General features: G+C 47.9%; 1 protein-coding gene across 50 annotated transcripts in view; it reads left to right on the forward strand.

Annotated features, from left to right (window-relative positions):
- LOC8035274 overlaps positions 1 to 26,918 on the forward strand; it is a 306,866-nt gene that overhangs the window by 207,669 nt on the left and 72,279 nt on the right. For all 50 annotated transcript variants that reach the window (XM_040211414.3, XM_040211438.3, XM_040211445.3 and 47 more), the window contains 3 exons: positions 8,138 to 8,277; positions 10,063 to 10,272; positions 11,520 to 11,587. In XM_040211414.3, the coding sequence (XP_040067348.1) occupies positions 8,138 to 8,277; positions 10,063 to 10,272; positions 11,520 to 11,587 (418 nt within the window). The remainder of the gene's footprint in view (positions 1 to 8,137; positions 8,278 to 10,062; positions 10,273 to 11,519; positions 11,588 to 26,918) is intronic.

Raw genomic sequence — 26,918 nt, forward strand, 5'->3', positions numbered from 1 at the left:
ATGGATCAAGTTTCGTTCACGGAGAGGCTACCAGACACTCTCAGCCTGCAGCGCAACGTGCATCTCACTGTGCCGTTCTGCTGCAGATTAAATAAATGCATTTACCCGAAGTATGTGAAATTAGGCCTAACCACTTTCACGATTTCACTGTCCGAAAGCGGACCACAGACGATGGCTTGTTTGTTGACATCAATGCATTCGACAGACGAAGAATGTCCGGGGCTCGGATATTCTTCGTGAAGCTTCGTCAAGTGTGCGCGACACTCGGTTCCAGGGTTGTCTACGGTAACTATGCAGTTGCAGCCGTAACGTGAGCCACTGTGAGTGTGACGCAACGTTACTAGAACACTCAGTTGGGAAACTCGCCGTCGAAACCTGGTCCGCTGGCGTCGACCGAGACCGAGCTAAATGCGACAACAGCGCCACTCTTCATCGTTTGTCTGTACTGTGGTCAACTTGAGCTTTTTGAAAGCCTGTTTTTGCGTAAAAACAAACGGAAAAGACTCTTTTTGTCTGAAATTTATTGGAGTTTAGTACAAAAAGAGGGGTGCATTATGTTTTTAAAATCTTTAGTTTGCAGGGTTTTGCGGCACAATTAATACTGTTTTTATAGAACCATGCCTCAGCGGGCCTTTCAGGTAGCGCGTCCCACCCTAGGTGCATTTTAACTTCGGTAGTAAGATGCGGCGCGTCCGCCGGGGAGACGGGGGTGGCACCCCTGTAACCTCTTCCGCTGTATCTGTTCTTAAAGCCAAAATAGAAGTCACGTGCAGTTCCTCGCCTGGCCGCTGCGGGAGAAATGGTGGCGTTGTGTTCGTCATTAGCTCGGTGCTCGGAGTCAGATTGGAGCCACTTTTTTAGAGCTGTTTCTAAGTGAAGTTTCCCAACTGAGTGTTTTAGTAACGTTGGTTGCAGCTCTTTGCACGACATGACCCGAGCATGCTTCTGGCACGGCCGGTATTAGTTGCTGCGAGCCGACGTTAAAAAAGATATGTTTGAACTACAAGAGTGTCAGCAATAGCCACGCAAATACCTGTTCACACTCGGAGCGGACACGCGCGTTTGATGGAAGTGCTGGATTCGCTCTGTTTGACCGCGTTTCGGTAAGCGCTTCTGGACCGATCTTTTACGATTGCAACTCGATACTGACATGACACTTGGCAAAGAAAGGTTGGACCGACATCACGTAGCTTCCACGAACTGCTATAGCTCGACAGTGACGTAGCGTCGTGTCAGAATAAAAATGGCATACGAATAACAAAGTGTACATACCGTGTTGCAAAGGTAACCTGTATAGCGTTTATTTGAGCTCTATATCACACAAAACAAGGAGATAGAATCAATGAGTCCCTTTTCAATGACACCGTTCGTCACCGCTGTCTCGGAAAACAAGGAGATCGAGATGACAAGGGGAAAAGATTGACCTCTAAAATTTAGTTCAGGGATCAAACTATTCATCCGGGAAGGGTCCACAAGGGTCGCGCGGGCATATTCCATTCAGCAGGCCAGCCGGTGATGGGCAGATGGTCTTGGCCAAGGACCGCCGGAGCAACGGTGCGCCGAGTCGGTGTTGCTGCTAGGCCTACTATATTCTGCAGAGCTCGCTTGGTCGGTAGAATCGTGGCCGTTGTAGCTCTTCTGGGGTGTTTGTGGATCCTGCATTCTTGATCGTCGTGGTCTGTTTCAAGTACTCCTTCCTTTTTTTCTTGCTGGTTGAAGTCAGGACGCACGAGAAGACCATGTAGAAAAATAAATGTCCGTTGGTCGTCGCTACCAAGTAACAGCGGCGCTGTCGGCCATATTGATTTGATTGTAAAAAGTGCATAAGACAGCTTCGGAGCTGTCGTAGGATTCTGTCGTAACCTGCGCAAAAGTTACGACAATTTCGTTTCGAGAGTATGGGTTTTCTCTCAAATTTGTCGTACGCACTTTTTTCGTGGTGAGTTCGCTTTGAGAATCCGGCCTCAGAGCTGATTTTGTCAGTGGTGCCGTGGTTGCCGACTTGCCGTGGTGCAGCGTGCGTGCAGCCCTTGCACATCTCAAACGGCCACGTTGTCACAAGTCGTAAATCGTCGACGCGCCACCAAGTGGCAACGCTCGTAACCACAACATCCACGCCGTAGCCTTTCCCGTCTGGCACAAGTGACGTCACGAATGCGAAGGGACGTCACGAATGCGCCCAATATCCCAAGACGCATCGCGCTTTCTGATGGCTGATTTTTGAGCGCGTGCCCAATCGGGCCCCTCAGGGTGAAAAATATAGCCATCTGTTCAAAATACAAACGCGCAATTATGATTTACGGATATCATTGATCATATTAAAAATATTTCTGACTATAATAGGTGTATTTCAAGTTTCGCTTCAGTTCATAATTACTTACAGCGCGACTGGGACAAGGACAGAAAGAGGAGAAACACAGAAACACAGGACAAGCGCTGAACTAGCAACTGATTCTATTGAAAAGAAAAGACATCTGATGCTGCTGCCGCTCGTGCCGGCATGCCCCTCCGTGGCCCTGGCGCTTCTTCTTTCACTCGATGCGAAACCGGCCAAGTTATCCGAGATCCAAAAAGCCGATCTCGCTCTTCATCAAAGTCACTGTGGGCTGGCTCACACACAAGGATCCGGTTTTTGTTATGTGGTACGTCTCTATCATTTCTCGGTGTAGTTTGTGGTTGTGTCGGAACATCACTGTAGTCTTGTTGAACAGGGGTTGGCATCCGCAATCCCGGCAATGCATCGCGAGATGCGTGTGAGCGGTTCCTTTCATAGAACTGTGGTGTTCTCGTAGTCTTGTGTTGAGGCAACGCCCAGTCTGTCCTATGTAGGCACGCCCGCAGGAAAACGGAATCTTGTAGACCACGCCTTCTATGCAGGCGACAAACTGCATTCCGTGTTTGATGCTGCAGCCGCTTTGAGACTTAGGATCGTTATTTCTCGCGCGTTTGTTGACTGCGGAGCACACAGAGCTGAGCTTCTGGCGGGCGGAAAAAACAACATTCACGTTGTATCCTGAGGCGACTTTCTTGAGTCCGTGGGAAAGGCGGTGGATGTACGGTATGACTGAGGTTTTCTTTTTCTCTCTCTGCTCGAGGTCACGTTGCTCGATCGCGGGATCTGTTTTAAGGTGTTTTACAATTTTTTCGCAAGCTGAAGAAATGACCGAATTAGGATATCCCGAATCCTTGAGCCGTTGAATTTGGGACATGAAGCTGGAATTCAAATTGTGGATGCATGTGCTTGTTAGAGCAGTCCTCAGACAGGAAAATGCGATGCCTTGTTTGACGAGTTTGGAGTGGGCTGATTGAAAGTTAAGAAGAGCCTTCGCTGTTCTGGGACTGTAACACCAGCAAACATGATCGTCCCCCACTTCGATGCGGAGATCCAGGAACTGTATGAGGTTCTGTTTTGGGGCTTCATAGGTGAAGTGAAGTCCTAGCCCTTTTTTCGTGAAGATCTTCAGCACATCGTCAAGCTTTTGCTGGAAATTAGCCCTCTCAACGAACACCAAATAATCGTCTACGTACCTAAAAACTTTCTTGGTGTTTTTCTCCAAGCAGGGTTCAAGATCCCGATCGATCTTGCCCAGGAAGATGTTACTGAGCACAGGAGCTACTCTAGACCCTATGCATACGCCAGACTTCTGTATGTACACCTTGTCCTGCCATCCGATAAGTGTGGACTTTAAATACACGGACAGGAGTTCGAGAAAGTCTTCTACCAAAATCCCGCATCGGGTCCTGAAGGCGCTTTCATCGTTGTGTTCTGTGATGCACTCCTTGACACTAACCATGAGGTCGTCGTGTGGCATGGAATAATATAATTCTTCAACGTCGATGCTGAACGCGCTGCACCCGTGTGGGTTACTGACATTTAGAAAGTCAACAACCGCCTTGGAATTGGGGACGCACATTGGGTCTACAATATGTAGGGAGTTGAGGTGCCTTTGCAAAAAGCCCGAAATTGCGTGTAACCAAGAATTCCGCTCGGACACTATGGTGCGAAAGGGGACTCCTGGTTTATGGGTTTTTGCCGCGAAAAATATGTCTAACGTGAGGTTTTTTCCTTTCTTTGCTCCTGCAGCAACACTGGTCAGGTTCAGTTGGTGAAGAAATTTGATGGTGCATTCCTTCACCTTGGCGGGACGATCGGAGACCGCTCTAAAGTTTTTTAGTACGGCTGTTGTCGCTTTTTCGGAGAACGTGCCGTCGGGCATGATGACAAAGCACCCTTCTTTGTCGGACAACATTATGTTCATGCTGTTGGACGCGAGAAAGTCAATCACGGGCTCGAGGCCTTTGGTTCTTCGGCACCCTCCTTCGGATCTCCACAGGACGTCCACACAATCAGCAACGCACCTTGGTCTGTCCTCTTCCGGTGTTGCTCGTGAGATGGATCTCGACATGACCAACTTGTCTACTCTTCTGAGCATGGGCTCGAGGCAGAACTTAGGTCCTTTTTTCAAAATCTTTAGGTGACTGTCTGGGACTTGAAGATCCCCGAGGATGACAACGTTACCTTCTTTGGCCCTAGTCCTCTTCTTGGGAGGCAGTGTAAGGCGCACTTGAGACCAAAGAAACTCAGTAACCTGGGCAGTGGTCCTTGACCATTCTTGAAAAAGGCGGGATGCTTGAGGGTGAGTAAGCCCCCGGGAACAAGCGATACGGAGGCAGTCCTTAAAAAAGCGGACCTGCTGCCACCACTCCGAACACAAGATGCGACACAGCCTGCTGGAGTGCCTCGGAGACGGAACCATCCACCCGCAAATGACTTGTAAATCAGGGGGGCACGTGGAGGATCTAGCGTACCAGGATGCGGTCCTTGCCTTGCAAACATAGACAGCGATGAGGGATGATAAAACAGCGGGATTATGTACAAAGTCTTGAGAACACAGAAAAGAGCCCCTTGTAGAAGAAATGAAACCTAGCAAAATGGACAATTGGGCGAGTTGGTAAGAGTTCTCAAGCATCCCTCAAGCATCCCGCCTTTTTCAAGAATGGTCAAGGACCACTGCCCAGGTTACTGAGTTTCTTTGGTCTCAAGTGCGCCTTACACTGCCTCCCAAGAAGAGGACTAGGGCCAAAGAGGGTAACGTTGTCATCCTCGGGGATCTTCAAGTCCCTGACAGTCACCTAAAGATTTTGAAAAAAGGACCTAAGTTCTGCCTCGAGCCCATGCTCAGAAGAGTAGACAAGTTGGTCATGTCGAGATCCATCTCACGAGCAACACCGGAAGAGGACAGACCAAGGTGCGTTGCTGATTGTGTGGACGTCCTGTGGAGATCCGAAGGAGGGTGCCGAAGAACCAAAGGCCTCGAGCCCGTGATTGACTTTCTCGCGTCCAACAGCATGAACATAATGTTGTCCGACAAAGAAGGGTGCTTTGTCATCATGCCCGACGGCACGTTCTCCGAAAAAGCGACAACAGCCGTACTAAAAAACTTTAGAGCGGTCTCCGATCGTCCCGCCAAGGTGAAGGAATGCACCATCAAATTTCTTCACCAACTGAACCTGACCAGTGTTGCTGCAGGAGCAAAGAAAGGAAAAAACCTCACGTTAGACGTATTTTTCGCGGCAAAAACCCATAAACCAGGAGTCCCCTTTCGCACCATAGTGTCCGAGCGGAATTCTTGGTTACACGCAATTTCGGGCTTTTTGCAAAGGCACCTCGACTCCCTACATATTGTAGACCCAATGTGCGTCCCCAATTCCAAGGCGGTTGTTGACTTTCTAAATGTCAGTAACCCACACGGGTGCAGCGCGTTCAGCATCGACGTTGAAGAATTATATTATTCCATGCCACACGACGACCTCATGGTTAGTGTCAAGGAGTGCATCACAGAACACAACGATGAAAGCGCCTTCAGGACCCGATGCGGGATTACGATAGAAGACTTTCTCGAACTCCTGTCCGTGTATTTAAAGTCCACACTTATCGGATGGCAGGACAAGGTGTACATACAGAAGTCTGGCGTATGCATAGGGTCTAGAGTAGCTCCTGTGCTCAGTAACATCTTCCTGGGCAAGATCGATCGGGATCTTGAACCCTGCTTGGAGAAAAACACCAAGAAAGTTTTTAGGTACGTAGACGATTATTTGGTGTTCGTTGAGAGGGCTAATTTCCAGCAAAAGCTTGACGATGTGCTGAAGATCTTCACGAAAAAAGGGCTAGGACTTCACTTCACCTATGAAGCCCCAAAACAGAACCTCATACAGTTCCTGGATCTCCGCATCGAAGTGGGGGACGATCATGTTTGCTGGTGTTACAGTCCCAGAACAGCGAAGGCTCTTCTTAACTTTCAATCAGCCCACTCCAAACTCGTCAAACAAGGCATCGCATTTTCCTGTCTGAGGACTGCTCTAACAAGCACATGCATCCACAATTTGAATTCCAGCTTCATGTCCCAAATTCAACGGCTCAAGGATTCGGGATATCCTAATTCGGTCATTTCTTCAGTTGCGAAAAAATCGTAAAACACCTTAAAACAGATCCCGCGATCGAGCAACGTGACCTCGAGCAGAGAGAGAAAAAGAAAACCTCAGTCATACCGTACATCCACCGCCTTTCCCACGGACTCAAGAAAGTCGCCTCAAGATACAACGTGAATGTTGTTTTTTCCGCCCGCCAGAAGCTCAGCTCTGTGTGCTCCGCAGTCAACAAACGCGCGAGAAATAACGATCCTAAGTCTCAAAGCGGCTGCAGCATCAAACACGGAATGCAGTTTGTCGCCTGCATAGAAGGCGTGGTCTACAAGATTCCGTTTTCCTGCGGGCGTGCCTACATAGGACAGACTGGGCGTTGCCTCAACACAAGACTACGAGAACACCACAGTTCTATGAAAGGAACCGCTCACACGCATCTCGCGATGCATTGCCGGGATTGCGGATGCCAACCCCTGTTCAACAAGACTACAGTGATGTTCCGACACAACCACAAACTACACCGAGAAATGATAGAGACGTACCACATAACAAAAACCGGATCCTTGTGTGTGAGCCAGCCCACAGTGACTTTGATGAAGAGCGAGATCGGCTTTTTGGATCTCGGATAACTTGGCCGGTTTCGCATCGAGTGAAAGAAGAAGCGCCAGGGCCACGGAGGGGCATGCCGGCACGAGCGGCAGCAGCATCAGATGTCTTTTCTTTTCAATAGAATCAGTTGCTAGTTCAGCGCTTGTCCTGTGTTTCTGTGTTTCTCCTCTTTCTGTCCTTGTCCCAGTCGCGCTGTAAGTAATTATGAACTCTTACCAACTCGCCCAATTGTCCATTTCGCTTCAGTATCCCTTTAAGCCAAAAGTATCTGAAAGTCTGCATCTGGGGGCCATGCTGTGGTTGAGCGTAATGTTTTCATTGTGTTTCCGGAAGTGGCTTCTTCACTGACGATGTTAGTGGCAAGAAAGTGCTCGTTTATTCCTGACTGGACGAACTCGAATATTTTTAAATATGCAAGTTGGATTAAGCTCATGCAAAATGATCCTCACAGTGCTCAATGCCTTGTGTTGTAATGGTCTTGTATATTTAACCGCCTCTACAGTGGTCAGGGAATTTCACCTGAAATTGTCAGGGAAAACCTGGAAAAATCGGGGAATTTCAAAATAAAAATTTGCTAGACACCCTGAAGAGCTGATAATCTCGGTTTGCTCCATGCGACAGTTAATGGTTTCCCATTAAAGTGCAATATTTAGGTTGTCAGGTTTTTTTTTTTCGTATGTGACCTGCTTTTATTTCGTGCTGCTTCTATCTTCTATCTCTGGTTGTCGTGCCAAACTATCAGAATCTCCTCTACATCATAATGTGTCTTATGGCGTAGATATTCTGATAAAATGTGTTTCTTTTTGAGGGCAGTTCATACTAGGACCTGTGCGTCGAATCCAAGGACTTAACAAAAAAATGTTTTTTGGGTGTTCAATGTCCTTCTAAAGTGAAATACTGTATAGTTAGTTTTTGCAAAGTGAATAGAACTATTATTATCATTATTACTATTAAATTAAACAATTGTCTGATAGTAAAATCTCTCCTGGTTCTTCGGCCCCTTTCCATTCGAGTTATCGTCTGTCAAAGATTTTGAGGGACTTTGTATTATTATGTTTCTACGGTTCTCCGAGCTCAACGTTGGCATGCGTCTCCTTTTTCACAGGCTCCAGTGAAGGGTCTCGACAAGCCGTACGACCCCCACAATTTCGACCCGGACTTTGCGCAAGAGTATGGCGGCTTTGCCGAGGGCCCCACAAGAACCTTGGGAGTGACCGGGGTGACTCCCACACCGGGACCCCGTGGGTGAGTGGCCAGATCAACGCGGTTGTTGTCGGCATTGCCAGATCATTCGAGTTGTCGACGTTATTAAATCGACTCGATTGTCATCATTATTTGTTACTATATTGACTCGGTTATCGACGTTACTTTATAGTTGGTGACACCCTAAGAATTGAGGGATAGCTCCTCCCACCATAGCAGAGCGAACACTGCAGAGGAGGCAACCTCCTCTCCAGCATTCGCTCTGCAAAAGTCAAAAGAGGGGGAGGAGTTTCCCTGAATTGTTAACCTGTCGCCACTATAGATCAACTCGGTTGCCGTGACCATTTGTTACTGCATCAACTCTGTTATCAAGGTTATTTGATCAACTCGGTTGTTGTCAACGTTATTCGTCAGTTCCGTTGTCGTCGACATTATTATATCAACTCTGTTGTTGTCTACGTTAGATCAGTTCAGTAGTCATTGTTATTAGGCTCGAGTGTCGTCAACATTGCTACATGGAATCAGTTGTGGTCACTGTCTCTAGATCAACTTGGCTGTTTTCAATGTGATCAAGTTGTCGTCAAGTTTATTAGTTACAGTCACTCGTGAAATTTTGCTGCGGAGGAGAGAGTGATCGTGAAGCAACGGCAATCTTGCTACCTTTTTTGTTTTTGTCCAATCGAATGGCCTAATGGCCCTCAGGAATGTTTTTTTCAGTTAGACTTAAAAAAACTCCCCACTAAAGGGGTCATGAAACAATTTTTCAACTTTTTCCAGTTTAGCTTTCCTCCTCCACTCACAAATTGTGCATTGCACTAAACATTTCACGAAGACAGAGAGGAGGGAGTCCCCTCTTGCTTGGACCCTTGCTCGGACCCATTCTCTTCCTAGGAGGTTAACTTGTCGCTCAAAACCGGAGCAAAAGTTGCTTTCCCCACCCTGTTCACCCCGAAGCTGACAGTGCTGTAAAAGCCTCGTGCTCGTTAAGGCAGCCACACTTTTGCCACATGACCACGCTCCCTCGCGCATACCCACGCGCTGAGAATGAGGTCAGGTGATGAAAGGGAGGTGGCTGATTGGTCTGGCAAGTGCTTCCACTGCACTGGCAGCTTAGGGGTGAAGGGAATAAGGGAGGTTCGGTGTTGTGTGATGTGCGTTTGGGCCGTGTGAAGCGCTTTGAGTACTGCAGATGTATCACAGGGCAGAGTGCTTTCGAAAAGAAGGAGGATGAAATAGTCTGCCGTGATTTAAAATTTTTGTATCAAAAATCGGGCCTTTGATTTTCTGCCTTCTTTCTTTTGGCCCACTCAACGATACGCTATTAGTAAACTACCAATCTAAATTCATTTATCCCAGCCCAAAATTTGTTTCATGGCCACTTTAATCCATTGGAAATTTTTGCTTCTTCCTAATTTCCTAAAGTTTCCTAATTGTTTTTTATAACGGAACATATTTGCCGTTTAGCTTTACTGCTATGGCAGTGTCTGCATGCACAGAAGATTTTTGAAATTTATTCTAAGGAGTCTAGATCTGTGTGGCCCTCGTGGTAGTATCCACTCAAAGAAATGCCTGGGAAACATTCTAACGAACATAGGTACGCAAACGAGCCAGGGGAGGTCGATTGTAACGAACGAAACCCCAAGGTTGGGTGCAAACCGAGGTGTTGAGCATCCCGTTTCGTCCGTGCGTCGACAGCAGTCCCGACAAATGACCCACAAAGTCGAGACTGTCGCGTTATTGGGCGTTGTGATCCTGGCACCATGGGCCGAACGCCAGTCGTGCATTGTCGTGGGCGTCGTCTCAAACGCGGCTTCTCGGGCGGTGCAGGGGCGGCGGCGTGGGTGCGGTGCCCTTCTGGAGGGACGAGCCGGTGGAGCCCTTTGGCCGGGGTCCCAAGAGGGGCGGCCCCGCGGGCGGAGGGTCCCCCTGGGGCGCCCCCTCGGCGGCCCCCCAGGCCGCCCTCCCCCTCCAGAGGGGAGGGGCCTACGGGGAGGAGGCACGAGCCCCGTGGGGAGGAGGGGGCACTGCGCAGCCCAGGTGAGGAGGGAGGGTTTGTCTCCTCGATTTGACTCAGGGTTGCCGAGAAGGCGAGGACGGCAGAGTGCAGTCTCTTTCGAGCGCCCGGCCTCCGGCACGCACTCGTTGCCTTTCTCTATGCATGCACTCGAGGCTTGGGTGACGCGGATGCATCGTTGAAGGTTGGGAGCTCGCGCTGAAGGCCGGGCAACTGAAAGACCTCCCCGCCATTCTCAGCCTGCGGTGGCTGCTTCGCGAAGTCGACTTTGAAATGAAAGTTCATTTTGGAATCGCTCTAAATGCGTCCAACAGCGTAAATGTTGCTGAAAAAAAAAAAAAAAAAAGATTGTTCGTTTTGGGGAAAACTTACTGTGCAACGTATGTGTCTTGTCCAAAAACATAAAAAAAAAAAACTTTCTTGTAAGTGAAAGGATTTGTTTGTTTAAAAGACAGGTGGTTGACTGGAAGCACACCTTTTATGAAAACCAGTGCGTGTGGACAGAAACACTGATGTTAGTGCTACGTCTGCTCTGAGTGTCAGCCTGAAAAAAATTAAAAGAATAACTTTGGGCTCATTTTAAAAGTTTAGCAAGTTCCTGAGTTGCTTCAGTGCTTTCGCCTCAAGAACTGTATATTAAGAAAAGTTTAGCCCCCTAGAGGAGCGTTGCTGGTTTTCCCCTTTATGTGTGACTTAAGATATGTGTGCGTCCTTTTAAGATAAGTTATTTTATGTCTTATTGAGATGGACACATTTCAAACCCAAAAGGCCTTTCTTTTTTTTTTCTCTGGCAATTAAATTGTAAAAACTACTTTCTTGCTTTTTGCACAGATCGTGTTTAGGGCTAAAGTTTCATAAAAGAAATGTTTCAAAAAGTCTGTGACGCAAATATTTAACACGCTAAATTTAGCCGACTGACTTACTGCCAAGTTAAGCGGGAAACCTGAAGTTAAATTTCGGTGATTTAGCTCGGGAAAGCTTATAAACTTTAAAAAGAATGTTAACCTCCTGTATTTTTCTCTGTCTCCCCTACAATAATGCCCTCGAGGCATAGTAGGAACTCTGTAAATAAATGAATAAATAAACAACCACCCAACGCAGCTCAAAACGTGCATGTAAAATTAAGATACATTTTTCTTGAGGTTCCAGGCAGTCTAGAGGAGTGGAGGGGCGTGCTCTTTTGCTTCCACTCGAGGCAGCCAAGTGTTCCTCGAGATGAAGAGGGGTTTGGGTGGCCCAGTGGGTGCTTAGCAGATGCACGTCATTTCAGAAACTTCAAGCGGCCGTTCAGGGGAACCGGAGCTCGAGGTGGCTACTCTGGCAGGGGCAGCTACAACGGTGAGCGGTGGGAACTAGGCCTACGAGAAACAAACACCATTTGCCAGTCATTGTACCATTGTGTAGAACCATAGTCGGTGACAGGTTGAGAACTTGGCAGACACTCCGCATCCAGCGTGTGCCCTTTGCTTTCTGCCGGGCTCTGGCTATGCGTATGACGGAGCTTGCGCTCGGGTTGGAGCATGTGCTGGGTTCTCAACTTGTCACTGACTATATATTGGTGAAGTCATCCTTTTTTCCTCATGCTATATGTGAATGGAACAAGCTCCCTAGAGGTGGTGCTAGCTTGGCATAAAAAAAAAAAATTTTTTTTTTGTTGCAAAATTGTTTTATGACATTTTTTTTCCATCTAAGCTGTTTAAAAAAATGTTTTTTTCCTTTGCATGTGTCCTTTAAGAAGAAAGTCTTAACGACTTTCTTCTTAAAGGACACATGCAAAGGAAAAAAAAATTTTTTTAAACAGCTTAGATGGAAAAAAAATGTCATAAAACGATTTTGCAACAAAAAAAAAAAATTTTTAGAGTCATATTTACGGCGCGAAACCAATTTGTAGTTGGCGCCTGCGGGAGTCCACGGAAAAGTGGGCGCTATGGTCACGTGGTGCTTGCGCTTTTTCGGGAGCTTCATATGGGTTCTAAAAGTTACTTATTAATCTTCGTTCAAAGTGCAGTAAAAAGCGAAGTAATTTTTAGAGCCCAAAGGAAGCTCCTGAAAAAACGCAAGAACTATGCGATAGACTTGTGCGCTGGTCAGTAATTGACGCTGTGGTGCGCCAGAGCATGCGCCAGTGCCGGAGGGGAACACCCTTTCGGCGGCGGCGTGGAGAAACTCGTTCAACCGAACGGCGGCGTACTACGCTCGGCGTGTGGCAGCGGCGCACAGGCCTACCTGGTGACCAGTGGCAGTTCCAGCGGGCGCCAACTAGAAATGTGTTTTGCGCCGTAAATATGGCTCTAAATATTTTTGCTCTTTGTTGTTAAGTTGTTTTATGATATTCTTTTTCCACCTAGACGGTTTAAAAAAAAAAACACCTTTTCTTTGCTTGTCTCCTTCAAAGGGGCACTAAACCACTTTCTGCTGTAGTCTATTCATGATCATAACTCCATCTATTGGCTCCTAGCATCTTAAGAAACCAAACCTTACATTTAGGCATAACCGATTTTTCTGTTAAAATTGGTAGAAAAGATTAATTACCTCAGAGTTATCGCTCACACCAGTTGGCGCCATAGGACAAGGAAAAGGGCTTCTCCTCTTCGTCGGATGGCGTCATCTGGTGTCGGCGATAGTTCTGAGGTAACTGATATTTGATACGATTTTAATAAAAAAATCGGCCACGGATGGATGTAATGTTTGGCTTTTTCGGATGCTGAGATATCATAAATTGAGTTATGACCACAAATAGACTATCGCAGAAACTTTAAGCACTTTGCTGCTGGGTTGTTGGCTTCATTGTGCTGCTACGTCTTGTTTTCGGTCTACGGTTTTGTGCATATTTCGTGCGTCTGTGTTCATAGAGAATGCTGGCAGTATATCCAAGGCTTGTCGAAAATTTTAAAAGGATGAACAGCTCACAAGTTTAACACACCTGGCAGCAGAGAGTTGTGTGTTGTCCGTTCGATTCGTTAGTTTTCTGCCATCTTGAGCTTCTACGTCAAAATTAGTTCCTTTTTACATACCAAGTGAGAGAAATTTCATATGTTGTTATCAGCTGAGAGGGGATCCAAAGCTTTGCAGTCAGTCAAATTTGGGGCTTGTACATTTCAACCAATGACGGGCGCCTGGCACGTCCCAGCGGAGGTCTGAGGATTAATTGGGACCACCCTGGTATCTTTTGACGTGCAACCCAAAAGCTCGGTCACACGGAGCCTTCTTTGCAATAAGCCTCCGTCAAATTGCGGGTACCTCGGCCAGGATTCAAACCCGCTACCTCGACATCTGTAGGCCGGCGCTTTGCCTTGGAGCAACAGAGGCAGCTTAAGGCTTTGCAGTGCGACCATTCTCTTCAACAATTTTGACTGCAAAGAACTATTCGTTTTGTGCACACTGTATCTCGGAAAGGGTTATACAATTGTCAATATCTGCATATCTGAGGCTACACATGCCTTTGACTGCAATGAGAGCAGAGCTAGCTTTATTCTCACAGCTGCCCATATTCAAATGAATATTTATGACAGCATGCTTAACCATTGTGCATTCTGCACAATGGAAGCATTTAATAATTTACAAATATTGCAAGGAACACGTGGCAATAAAAAGGGTGTTAAGAGCAACCCAAAGAAAAACAGCCAATATATTGAAGGCTCAAATACTGAATGAGGAAATAGTGAGACACAAGAAACTGTTTGCTACAATGGAAAGCGTTTTACAATGAGACGTGTGCACCGCATGGCAAACTTTTTCCCTAACGCGGATGTGCGGCAACAGTTCCAAACATAAAAGTAGGTAGAACAAGCAAAGTTGGCTATAAGAACACTTTAGCAAACAAGGTTGACCGTTAAAATATTCAGAACTTGCTTCAGGAGTCTGAAGGACAAAGAGCAAAATCCCGCTCACCGCAGCTGCCACGGGACGGAGTTGCTGGTTAATCCCAGCGTGTTGCGGTTCCCCCAGGCTTTTCTTGAACACATCGATTGAAACAAGACTTGTCAAATGTTGGTAAACTTGATGAAAATGTCACATTTTCGCATCCTTCTACTCGCATCCCACACACGTGCTCCCAGAAAAAACAAACACCTACTGGTGTCACTAGCGATCGGGCGTTTCCAACTGTCAAACCGAAACTAGAAGTCAAACTAAAACAAGAATCGCTAAATCAAAAAGCCATAAGATTGATAATAGAGTATTCTATATATAGTATAGACCACTTACAACGTAACCGCTTATACGCTCCGTACGGGAACCATGGGGGGCGCTTTCAAGAACGCGCGTAGCGCCGCTAGCGGAGGAGCTGGCGTTCAACAGTGAGGCGCGCTCAGCAGCCTGCGGCGCCTTTTCGCGTGCGAAGCTGTGGCGGCGGAAGCGCGCACGGACGGAACTTTTGCTTTTTGAGCCGATAAGGTGGGGGTGACGTTGCATGAGTGCTGGGGCAGACCTAAGAAGGGCATCTAACTGTTCTCTACTTCTTATATATTGAGTTCGAGTCGTTATTAGGGGTAATTTTTCTAGTTGCGACCGGAAAAGGGGTTTGAGCAATTTTCCGAAAAAGCAAGACGGCTGCCACCATAATTGCTCTCATTGGGAAATTTGTTTCGCTCGTCGCTGTAAACGTAGGACCGCTGGGACGATAATATTTATAGGCGAGTGAGATGTTCACTAAGTTTGTGTACTAATTAGTGGGCCAAGTTTGATTAAGACAGCAGGTGTGAAAGTTATGGTTCGAACGAAGGAAGGAATAAAGCTGTCAGGAGTATCCAATATTGGACCCAAAATGGTGTGTTATAACCGGGCTGTGCGAAGTGCAGATTTGGACGCACAGGTTCTTGGACATGACCGTAACTTGGCACAACAGTTATGATACCAAAAATAGGTGGCATAGGGAAACCAGGTGGAAATTTGGTTTGGGCGGCGTATTTAAAAGGGAAATGGTTTTGACCGTGAAAGGGCTGTCAAGAGATTACCACTTGTCGTGGGAGATGGAGACTTTACTGGTAGAAAGGGACTAGTGCACTATACTTCCAATTGAAACAACTCTACGAAAGGTGGCTTCAAAGCTGAGAAAACCAAGTTGCCGGCCAACACACGGTTTGGCCGTCAAAGGCCTTTGCAATCAGTTGTTGTGTAGTAATCTGGTTGTGCGAGGTGCTGATTTTCGGCACACAGGTACTTGTACAACCGTAACTTGACAAAACACTTATTATACCTAAAAGATGTGGGATTATTTAACCAGGCGGAAATATTTTTGGGCAGCGTAACTAAATGGGAAACGGTTTTGACCGCCAAAGGCTGTCAAGAGAATACCACTCATCATGGACGGGAGGTGCACACTTTACAGGTAGGAAGAAACCAGTGGACGATACTTCCAAATCAGACAACTTTACGATAGGTGGCTCCAAAGCCGAGAAAAAATATTATTGTCTACAAGACTCGGGGTGTCAGCGCTTCCACATCCAAAAGGAGGCTGATCAAAAAAGAAAGCGCACCACATAAACTTCCATACTCAAACATTGATTCTCCAGTGATTCCAAGTTTCATTGTAGTTTTTCTTGGATTCATATTTGTCACTTTTTGTACCGTCCGAATCTTTCTTCATGAAGTACAGACTGCGTGCCATACTGGTCCGGAAATATCATCGACACGTACGATGGGGACGAAACTTTTTTGGAGGGCATTCCTTCAACGAAACTCGCACAGCATACCCCCGAGTGTGGGAGGCATCATTTCAGTTCAAGCTGAGATATGTAGGCGTTACTGGTACGAAAACAAACGCAGAGCGCAAAACGGCAGTGTAGAATACGTCAGCCGCGCCGACACAGTGGCAGACATGATCGGGAGACCAAATTTCTCGCGTCGTACGGCACGGGTCTATCGTTGAGTCTGTCCCACAAAACATTGGCGAGGTGAAAAACTGTGAAACTTCGTCCCCACGACATACGACGCATAACAGCAGTTCATGCTGTCAACCTAGCGCAACCGCACCGCTCCGACTTCAATGCGTACCAATGTACGCGGCGTGGTTTCGTTTCGCTGGGGCTCTCACTGCCTACCTTCAATAACGGCCGCGCGGCGGCGCGCCGGTCGCGTCGCACGGAGTGTATAGTACTCCATGTAATTACATACCGCTTAAAATTCAGGCGCGCGAAGGGAAATACCGGTTATAGTGCAATTTCTGGCTGGCGCAGCGAGCACACTTCCCATTGCGACACTAGATAACGGCGCGAGCCGCAAGCGGCACTCGCGGGGCAAGGAGGTTGCTCGAAGAAGCGAAGAGAGAGGCTTCAGTTGCCATAGCGACGGAGGGACGCACGCACTTGTCGTTCACGTTTCTGCGTCCCTCCGCTGCGTTGGAAGCGTTGGAAACAACCGCAACGACAGACCAATCGCAGGTCGAGGAGAAGTGTTCGCGCGCGTTGCATGTTGGTCGCGAGCCGGCTGCTTCTATCCGCAAACATGGCGTCGGTTGCGATCGTCGACGTACGTGGTGGAAGCTCATCGTTTCGCGTAAAAGCGCTGTCCTTGACTGAATTTTCGTTGTGTGTCGCTATGATAACCCAGCACGTACTAAAAGGGAAGATCCGCCTACTCGTGTGGCGATGTTGTGGCGGCACTCTCAAGACAGCAGAAACGCCAGTGTCATCGTGTTTGTTTACTTCGACTACAGTGGTGATTTCTAAACATTTGTGTTTGAGGATTTCTTATTTGGAGCATTTCATGCCTGTGCTCAAGTTGAAGGTATTACTGGCGCGTACCGTATGAAGGATGCGAATTTTCACGCGTTTTCATCGCCGGAGTAAAGTGATTAGGGTTAGCAATCCTGAACGCTCGCAACGTCCATCCGACTTTCCTCAAACTAAGCTTTATTTTTCATCTAACATAAAATAAATTCTTTTACAAAGGTAAGTTGTCTGATGGCATGTATTTTGGCCTGAAAAATTGATGTTTTGGTTATAGCGCGGTACCGCTTATAGTGCGAATTTTCGCGACTCTCGCAACATACGTTATATGCGGTCTACACTGTATAGAGAGAGAGAGAGAGAGAAAAGAAAAATGCAGAGAAAGGAAAAAAAAATAAAAATAATAGGAGTAATATGAGTTGCATCACATGTAATGAGGTGGCCAGTGAGCCGATTCTTTTGTTGGCGTTCCGCGCACCCTTGAAAAAAAAATTCTATATCTATCATAGAGTTTATTTTTGATTCAGAAGAGTAAGCTCACAATCTTTCACTGCAAAATCATTCTAGAACTCCAATCTCCAAGAATTCAATTGGGATAACTCTCCCAATTGGTTGCTTAATACCAATTGGAAAATTAATTTCCAATTGGAATGGCCAAATGGTTTTTTAATACCAATTAGAATATATATTTCCAATTAAAGTGACCAATTGGAAAAATGCATTCCAATTGGAATGGCCAATTGGTTGTCTTCATACCAATTGGATCCCACTGATACCAATTGGTACCAACTGAAATTCCAATTGGACTCAATGGGTATTTTTAACTGGGATATAGACAAATAAATAAATAAATACGACCGCAACCCTTTTGTAACAAATCATGCAGCTTCCCAGGCAGCGAAAAATGTCTCTGTTTTTCAAAACTGTGACCCTTAAGGGAGAGCGCAAGGATCAACTCGCAAAAAAAATTTAAAGAAGAGTTGATTTTTTGAAAGTCGAATATGAAAGTTTTTTTTCCCGAAAACTATCTCTAAGTGCTCTAAATGATCACTTACATGAGGTCCGGTAGCACAATATTGCTTCAAATCCGTGAAAAATCTAAGCTTTTAAGACTTCCGTTTCTTTGCGACGGCGCTAACGGGCACGGCCAACTTGGTTTCTATAGAAAGCGCTTCTTGTCATCTTCGCTCTCCTGAAATGCGAAGTAAGCACATAAAAACAAAACTTTGGAAACCTCCCGGATGGAAATGGCGGCCTCCGATTGGCCTTCTCCGCTGTGCGGGTCAGGCGCGCTCTGTCATTGCCCGGCGGAGTGATTGCCTCCAGCAATAGCGCCGCTGTCTGGGAGAGCGTCTGCTCTTGCGCCGCTTTTGCCTGCTCGCTCGCTCGCCAAAGGTGCTTTTCTTGGTTTCTGACTACGCTGTTTTCTTGCTCCCGCTTGGAATTTTTCGCGCAATCATGGATCGACGATCCTTCAAATTGACGACGCATCACTTCGGCAATCGCAAGTAGAAATCCCCAGTGGCCAAGAAGAGTAAGAAAACTTCCCTCCCGCCGCCAACTTTCAAAAGTGCGTGTCTCGTTGAAGCGCAGTTTGCTGCGGACGCCTTCAATGCACGGCCTAGCTCTTTATGTCCTGCTGCTGTCGTCGAAGACATGGCCTCTACGATCACCGATCGCACCGTTCAGGCGCAGCTACAACCAAACTTTGTTTCGGCCGAGGAGTCCTTCGAGTGTGCTGTTGCGATCCGCGAGTCGTTAAGTTAAGTTTCGGAAACTGAGCGGAAGATGAATCTGACCGGCAAAGACCAGAAACCCGCGGGTGCTGAGCCATCTGATGAGTGTTTAGTGGTTCAGGTAACTGCACTGAATGCGCTCCACAGCGAGACACCGTGCCCGAAGTGCTTGCAGCCGGGAGTCGCCGTCGTGCAGGGAACAAGGCTTCGTTTGGTGTGAAGATGCTCCCAACTTGTCCTCCATGTGGCGTTGCCGCTAATTAGCGGTCATCACCACGACAAGAAGACAGCCGGGCCTTCGAGGTGAACTTGAGGTCTGTGAAGAGTGTTGGCAAGGGTGCAACCGCACTGACAGACTTTTGGTCTGTTATGAACGTGTCGCATCAGGGAATGCGCCACAAAACATTCCAAAGTCACCTCAAGTCCAAGTTCAGCCCTGCCGCAGACACAGCTACAGCAGGTGTATTCACTGATGCCGTAGATGGTGTGCGCAAAGTGAACAGTGAAATGGACCCAACCTTCACGAAGAATGTGAGTGGTATACGACGGCACAAAGGTGACACGCGGTCACATGTCCCACGTTGGTGTGGGTACCGTGATTGAATATTACACCGGTTTAGTGGTGGACTTTGTAGTTCTTTCAAACTTTTGTCATGGGTGCACAGTGAGCCCAAAGCCAGATGCTGAGGGCAACAGCCAGTGGATGCAGTCGCACAAGTCTCAGAGGAACACTGTAGTGAAGTCGGGCAGGATGGAAGTTGAGGCAGCCCAGTTGCTCTTCGGGCGCTTCCTAGCCAAGAACGACTTGCGCTACTTGAACATTGTATGCGACGGTGACAGCCACACTTTTGCGGCCCTCAGTGTGGATGCGACCCTTGGGTTCATTCCGTTCGAAAAGGAAGACTGCATCAACTATGTGCAGAAGAGGATGAGATCCGCTCTGCGTGCCTTCAATACCAAGGGCAAGGAAGGACAACCCCTTGGCAGAAGAGGTGGCGCCTGACGCAGGAGCTGATCAAAAGCTCACCAGCTAGTACAGCATGGCTTTACGACCCTGACATCGACGAGATGCAGCGAGTGGTGATAGCAACGTTCTATTGCATACTTTGGACGGTTGAAGAACCTCATCACTATCTTTGTCCGCTTGAACCTATGAGCTGGCGTAGACACCGAGCGGCAGAAGCTCAAGGCGAGCCTCAGCCAGCTCATAGTGTCGCGGGTGGGGACCAAAAGAACAACAAATAAACAGGAAGAAAGAAACGTTTGATATGGCGAACTTGTGCCCAAAAACAGAACAGAAAAAGAATAGCGTCGATGGCGTCGATGGCGGCGAAACAGCAGGATCGAATGCTAAGGCGAGACTGACTGCAAAGCACCACGCGGAGCCCCTTATGTACGCGCGCGTTGGCTTCTGGAACAATCGGCCTAGAACGTTCGGCGACTAGGACATTCGGAACTCTATCAGTCGAGAATGTTCTCGAACTCACGAGAACGCAATGTTGAGAGAGTAAATAAAAGAACATTCCACCGACTGGAATCAAACCTAGACTTTCCGCACGACAGTCAAGCGCAGTAACGACTTGGCCACGGACGCGGTCGCTCGCCGGCGCGCGTGGCATTTCTCCCCCCTTTAAAAAGGCATTGTCTCGATGCCACGTGAAAGTCAACTAAACAGCAAGACAAACAAAAGAATGGAAAAATAAGGAGGCTGGCCAAACACAATCCTCTCAAGCGTTGCACAAGATCACAGTTCGCAGTCTTATCGTGTGTAGTACGGCTTGAGGCGCACAACATGGACGACTTCCGGTCATGGCGGGCGGCGTGATGAAGTCCGTCTTGCGTCGGGCATCACCTCGTAGTTTAGATCCCCAAGTCGACGAAGTACTTTGTGGGGTCCGAAGTAACGCTTTAGGAGTTTCTCACTTAGACCACGTCGTCGTATTGGGGTCCAAACCCACACACGGTCTCCGGGCTTGAAGCGAATGTCGATCCGGCGAACGTTGTACCGGGTAGCATCGACACGTTGCTGATCTTGAATTCAAAGTCGGGCGAGCTGGCGAACTTGTTTGGCTCGTTGGGCAACCACCTGGGCATCGGGGATCCCATCGTCAGCTGGTTCGTGGGGTAGCATTGCGTCGAGCATGGTTGTTACTTTTCTGCCATGCACCTGCTGAAATGGGGTTACTCCTGTGGTCTCTTGCACCGCCGTGTTGTAAGAAAACGTGACGTAGGGTAACACCTTGTCTCATGTCTTGTGCTCTACGTCGACATACATGGCGATCATGTCGGCGATAGTTTTGTTTAGCCGTTCTGTTAGTCCATTTGTCTGGGGATGGTACGCAGTGGTTCGACAATGATCGGTGCCACTGAAACGAAGGATCTGTTGCATCAGCTGGGTCATGAATGAAGATCCACGGTCTGTAATGAGGACTTCAGGGGCGCCGTGCCGGAGGACAGTGGACTCGATGAAAAACTCATTGGCAACTTCAACAGCCGTGCCTGATGGAAGGGCTTTCGTCTCAGCGTACCGTGTGAGATAATCTGTGGCGACGATTATCCTGCGGTTTAATGACGTTGACGGCGGGAAAGGGCCAAGTAAATCCATTCCGATCTGCTGGAACGGCGTGGACGGGGGAGAGATCGGATGCAGAAGTCCTGACGGCTTTGTCGGCGGTTTCTTGCGTTGCTGACACTAGTGGCATGATCGAGTGTAGAGGTGAACTGTCTTCGGTAGCCTCGGCCAGTAGTACTTTTCTCAAATCCTGGCGAGCGTCCCGCTGTAGCCAAGGTGTCCAGCCGCTGGGTCGTCATGGCATCCTTGGAAGATTTCTTCTCGAAGACTGGAAGGAATAACCAACAGCCATGCTGTGTGATTATTGACGAAGTTCTCTTTGTACAGCACCCCCTGCCGTATGAAGAAGGTAGGCAGGATTCGTAAGAAAGCACGGGGAACCACACTCGCTTGTCCCTCTAGGTGCTCGATGAGCGCTCGCAGTTCAGGGTCGTCACTTTGGAGTGCTGCCATGTCACTGACATCCAGAACGCCGAGGAAACACTCATTGTTGTCGTCTTCGATGCAGGCAAGGCTGGCCTCGGCTGGGGCCCTTGACAGGCAGTCGGCGTCATTGTGTTTCCGGCCGGACTTGTACACCACAGTCATGTCGAACTCCTGCTGTCATAGGCTCCAGCGTGCGAGGTGTCTGGAGGGGTCCTTCAAGTTGGCAAGCCAACAGAGCGAGTGGTGGCCCGTGACGACGCGAAAAGGACTTTCATACAAATATGGACGGAACTTCGTTATTGCCCAGACGACAGCGAGGCACTCCTTTTCAGTCGTTGAGTAGTTCCTCTCCGCCTTGGACAGTGTCCGACTCGCGTATGCGATGACTCGCTCTGCCCCGTCTTGCATTTGGACTAGTACCACGGCAAGTCCGGTGTTACTGGCGTCCGTGTGGATCTCTGTTTCAGCGAACTGGTCTAAATGACCAAGAATCGGGGCGTCTGTTTGATCTCATCGAATGACCGCTGGTGTTCTTCTGCTCATTCAAACTTCACGGCGTCCTTCGTGCGGCTCGTCAGGGGTGCAGACTGCTTGGCGAAGTCCCGAACAAATTGTCTGTAGTAGGCACAGAGTCTGAGGAATCTTCTCACGGCCTTCTTGTCAGACGTCGGTGTAGATGCAGCTGCGGCGCGGGTCTTCTCGGGGTCAGGGAGAACACCTTTGTTGTTCACGACGTGGACAAGGAACGTCCTGTCGGCAATGAACATACACGTGATGCGCAAGAGGGGTGGCATAAGAGCAGAGAAGGAAGCTCAAGGTCGCAAGTGACAGGAAAGCGATTTTCGAAATTAGCGCGTAGGGTTCTGCAGCATTTGGCCACACAGACAGACAATGCTGCCCTGGTGGTTCAACTCGTAGCTTGTTCAAGATGGCCGCCGTGATACATCAGCCTTAAACATGCACCAGATAGAGCCACCGTTGCTGACCTGCTCTTGTCTTACTGAGATGCCGAGCCACTGAAGCAGGCGTTGACGAGCCTCCACAAAGGCCAATGCTAGGCAGAAGGACACGGTAACACCTAAAGTGGCAATCATCTGTCCTGCTGTGGCTACGATGAAGTGAAGCGAACGGAATAAGAGGAAACAAACTGAAGGTCGGTTATGGCGGCGCCCATGCACAGCTGCCTGAAAGCGTCTCTACTCGCAACTGGGGTTTTAATAAAAACTAAGGAAGAGAAGAAAGAAGCGATAGAAAATATATGGAAGACAAAAAGGACAAAAATTAATGAAATTAAAAAAGTAGGTTGCTTCAACAAAATCAGCAGCTGTAGCTTTCACGAGGATGAAAATGAGCCGTTACCCTCTTTCTCTCCATGGTACAGATATTCCTTACACTCCAAATCATCTTTTTCTCGGAATTTATATAGACAGGGGCCTAACATGGAATCCGCAACTGAAACATCTTAAGACAAAGCTTTCTGCATTTATTAGTTTAGGGAGGTTTATAAGCGGCACAACCTGGGGGACATCCGTAGCTGGACTTCTGCGTTTATATAACAGCTTATTCATTGGCGTTCTCCGCTACAGCTTGCCAGTTATGCATGGTTTAAGTCCCACAAACATGAAAAAGCTTGAATCTCTTCAAGCACAGGCGCTCAGAGTATGCCTTGGGGTACCTCCTTCAACCTCGATTATTGATACAATAGCTGAACCTCACTGCCTACCTTTCAGAGCCATTCGCGTTCAGGAGACTCTACGAAATCACATAAGGCACCTTACACGGCATATGACTCGCACCCCCTGGCGGACATACCGGAGAGGTGTTTCTACAGCCGCATTGCACAGGCCATTGATCACAGAGAGAACATTCCAGATGCATATCAGGACACTCTCATCCTTGCTACGCCTCCTTGGTTGTTGCCCCCTCTTGTGCTCCACACAGACATGCCAGGAATAATTAAAAAATCAGCGCTCTCTCCAGTTGTTCTTCGTCAGCTTTCTTTGTCTGTTTTATATACGCGGCACTCTTCCTCCTGCCATTTATACACAGATGCATCGACTACACATGAAGGATCATCGATTGGATTGGCGTCCCCGACGCTCTGTCTGAGCGCAGGCCACAAGTTGTCTCACAGAATCTGCTCTACTGCGGCAGAGTTGGTAGCCATTCGTGAGGCGCTTTGTTACATGTTAGATGTGTCTCCCCGCACTTGGACAGTTATTACTGACTCTAAGTCAGCTCTCCAATCGCTGCAGTCTCCACGTAGAAACAGTCCAAACAGGCAATTAGTTCTACAAATTCTGAAAGTTCATGCAGATGCTAACCTTTTAGGACATTCCATTTCTTTCCAATGGATACCTAGCCACGGTGGCCTACAAGGAAAAATGAAATGGCTGATGCTATGGCTGCACGTTGCCATGACCTCGTTCAGCAAGTTATGGCTCCATTTCCAAGATCAGACATTCGTGCAGCTGTGGCACTCCTGGGGAGGTCTACTGCAGCATGTCATTGGAAAGCGGTCGCCCACCAGAGCTCGTCCTTAAAAATAATTGACCCAAATTTAATGTTCCAAGTTCCACGCAGTCTCAAGAGGCGACGGGAGGCAGTTCTTCATAGAATGCGGCTAAAAGTGTCTTACACAAACTACTACCTTCATCTCATCGGAAAGCTTGAATCACCCAACTGTCCCCTATGCGGAACCATTGTAGACATCAAACACATACTACTTGAATGCCCTAAGTATAGACCCTTTCAGGCAACATTTCATGGGCGCCGCCATCTTGACGTCACGTGACCCTGCCGCCATAGCCGCCCTTCAGTTTCTCGCCGTTCCTCCGCGTTGTGTGCTGCACCGGCCACTACCGGAGCTTTGTTTTCGCGTTCTTTTTGCGTTCCGCGTTGGAATCGTGTGTTTTCTTTAGGTCGTTTCGATATTTCGGGCTTTCATTTAATCATTTGATATCTATATTTCAACATAGCTCTTGTATTTTCTTATTTATGAAATGGAATCGGACAGCGAATGGATCGACGATACAAGATTATGGCTTCAGAGACCATGTAAGTTCATCCCATTCTAACGTTTTTCTCGCTAATAAAGGGCAGTCAACACCATTGCGGCATATGCAAATTTCAACTGACGCAGTAAGAATATCCCGTCGTGCTTCTCGCTGCATGTGCGCGCTCGTTTCCGTAAAGCCGACCCGCATATAAGCGATTTAGCGTGCGACGAGACGAGCGACGGCGACAACGACGAGAGTCAGCGATGAAGATTTCTCACTGTCGCCTGTTGCATCGCTCGGTTTTTTGGGTTTCTAGAAAACGTCGCTCACCGTCTTGGTCGCTTGCTCCAGTCACTTCCGTGCGGTTTGCCTCGTCGCGCGACTGGCCGAGCGACAGCGAAGCCGGTCACAGTCGCTTGTCTCGTTGCTCGCCCAATCGCTTGCATGCGGTTTATACTTAATATCGAGGCGCCATTGATTCAATGCTGTGTGCATGGAAATTAATTGAGTAAAAAACCACATGCAAGCGATTCGGCGAGCAACGAGACGAGCGACGGTGACCCGCTTTGCTGTCGCTCGGTCAGTCGCGCGACGAGGCAAACCGCATGGAAGCGACGGAGCAAGCGACCAAGACGGTGAGCGACGTTTTCTAGAAACCCAAAAAGCCGAGCGATGCAACAGGCGACAGTGAGAAATCTTCGTCGCTGACTCTCGTCTGTCGCCGTCGCTCGTCTCGTCGCACGCTAAATCGCTTACATGCGGGGCGGCTTTACGGAAACGAGCGCGCACATGCAGCGAGAAGCACGACTGTGATAGCCTTACTGCGTCAGTTGCAATTTACATATGTAGCAGTAGTGTTGACTGCCTTTTATTAGCGGAAAAAATAGGATGAACTTACATGGTCATTGAAGTTTCATAATCCTGTATCGTCGACCCATTCGCTGCCCGATTCCATTCCATAAATAAGAAAATACAAGAGCTATGTCGAAATATAAATATCAAATGATTAAAGGAAACTCCTAAATATCGAAAAGACCTAAAGAAAATACAGCATTTCAACGGGGAACGTAAAAAAGAACGCGAAAACGAAGCTCCGGTATTGTCCTGTGCAGCACACAACGCGGAGCAACGGCGAGAAACTGAAGGTCGGCTATGGCGGCCGGAAAGCGCGCGAAGGGCGCGCCGACTGGTGGCAGCTCGAGTAACTGACTCGCTGAAAGCGTCTATACTGATAATCGGCACCAGCTCTACAAAGACATTCATCAGACAACTGGATCAGCCCTCACTCTTCGACATCTTCTCGGACCATGGGATGACGAAAGCTACGCCGCAAAGTCAACGAATGCCCTTCTAAAGTTCCTGTCAGCAACAGGCCTTGACAAAAGACTCTGACCTGAGGTCGCAGAAGTTGCCCGCCTTTTTCTTTTATTTTGTGTATTGCGCGTGCGTGTGAGTGTGTGTGCGGGCCTGGAGATGGAACGCCTTCTTTTCATACTTATCTCTTTCATTCCCTAACTTCCCTCCGCACTCAGAGTAGCCAGTCAGGAGATCAACTCCAGGCTAACATCTCTGATTTCCTTTCTCTGCATCAAAAAAAAAAAAAAAAGTTGGAGATTTATAACAAATGTAGATATAAATGGATATGTAGAAATAAATACAAAAATTAAAAAAATTATTAATAAAGACATTAAAAAAATTTAACTGTGTCTGTCCCTTGCGCTTTATAATTTTATTAGAGAACACATGACCCTCCTCCCTTTTCTCGGCTTCTGATTGGCCGAACGCACCGCAGCGTTTTGGAAAGTTGAACGAGACTCCCTTGCGTCCCACTACTGAGCGTTGCGGGACAGCGCGCGTCGTGCTGCAAGCGACCGCTCCTGACCGCAAGGACACCGCAACGCACTTAAATGCGTTCAAACGTGAATGTGCGTATGGGCCTTAACTGTGTTCTCAGTTCTTATCCATATCACGGTGCAATCTACCATCTCCTTGTTGCAGAGTCTTGGTTTAAGGCCGATGTGTACCCTCTTTAGATATGTGTATCCTGGTAGGGTACGTGTGACGTCAACGTTGTCATCCGTGCCTTTTTTTTTTTTTGCCTGTTTGCGTTCCTTGTCTTAGTTGTCTATATAAGGGGGTGTTTTGTGGAATAGACCTCAGTTGTGTTTGGAGATTTGTGTTGTCCTGTCATTTTTGTTTCCCCACTCTCCAGGGTTAGAAAATGTCAGTTCTTAACCAGCTCGCCTGCACGTTTGCATTAACTTCACG

The sequence above is a fragment of the Ixodes scapularis genome, unplaced genomic scaffold, assembly GCF_016920785.2.
Source record: "Ixodes scapularis isolate PalLabHiFi unplaced genomic scaffold, ASM1692078v2 PGA_scaffold11__112_contigs__length_91849675, whole genome shotgun sequence".
Classification (NCBI taxonomy): Eukaryota; Metazoa; Arthropoda; class Arachnida; order Ixodida; family Ixodidae; genus Ixodes; species Ixodes scapularis.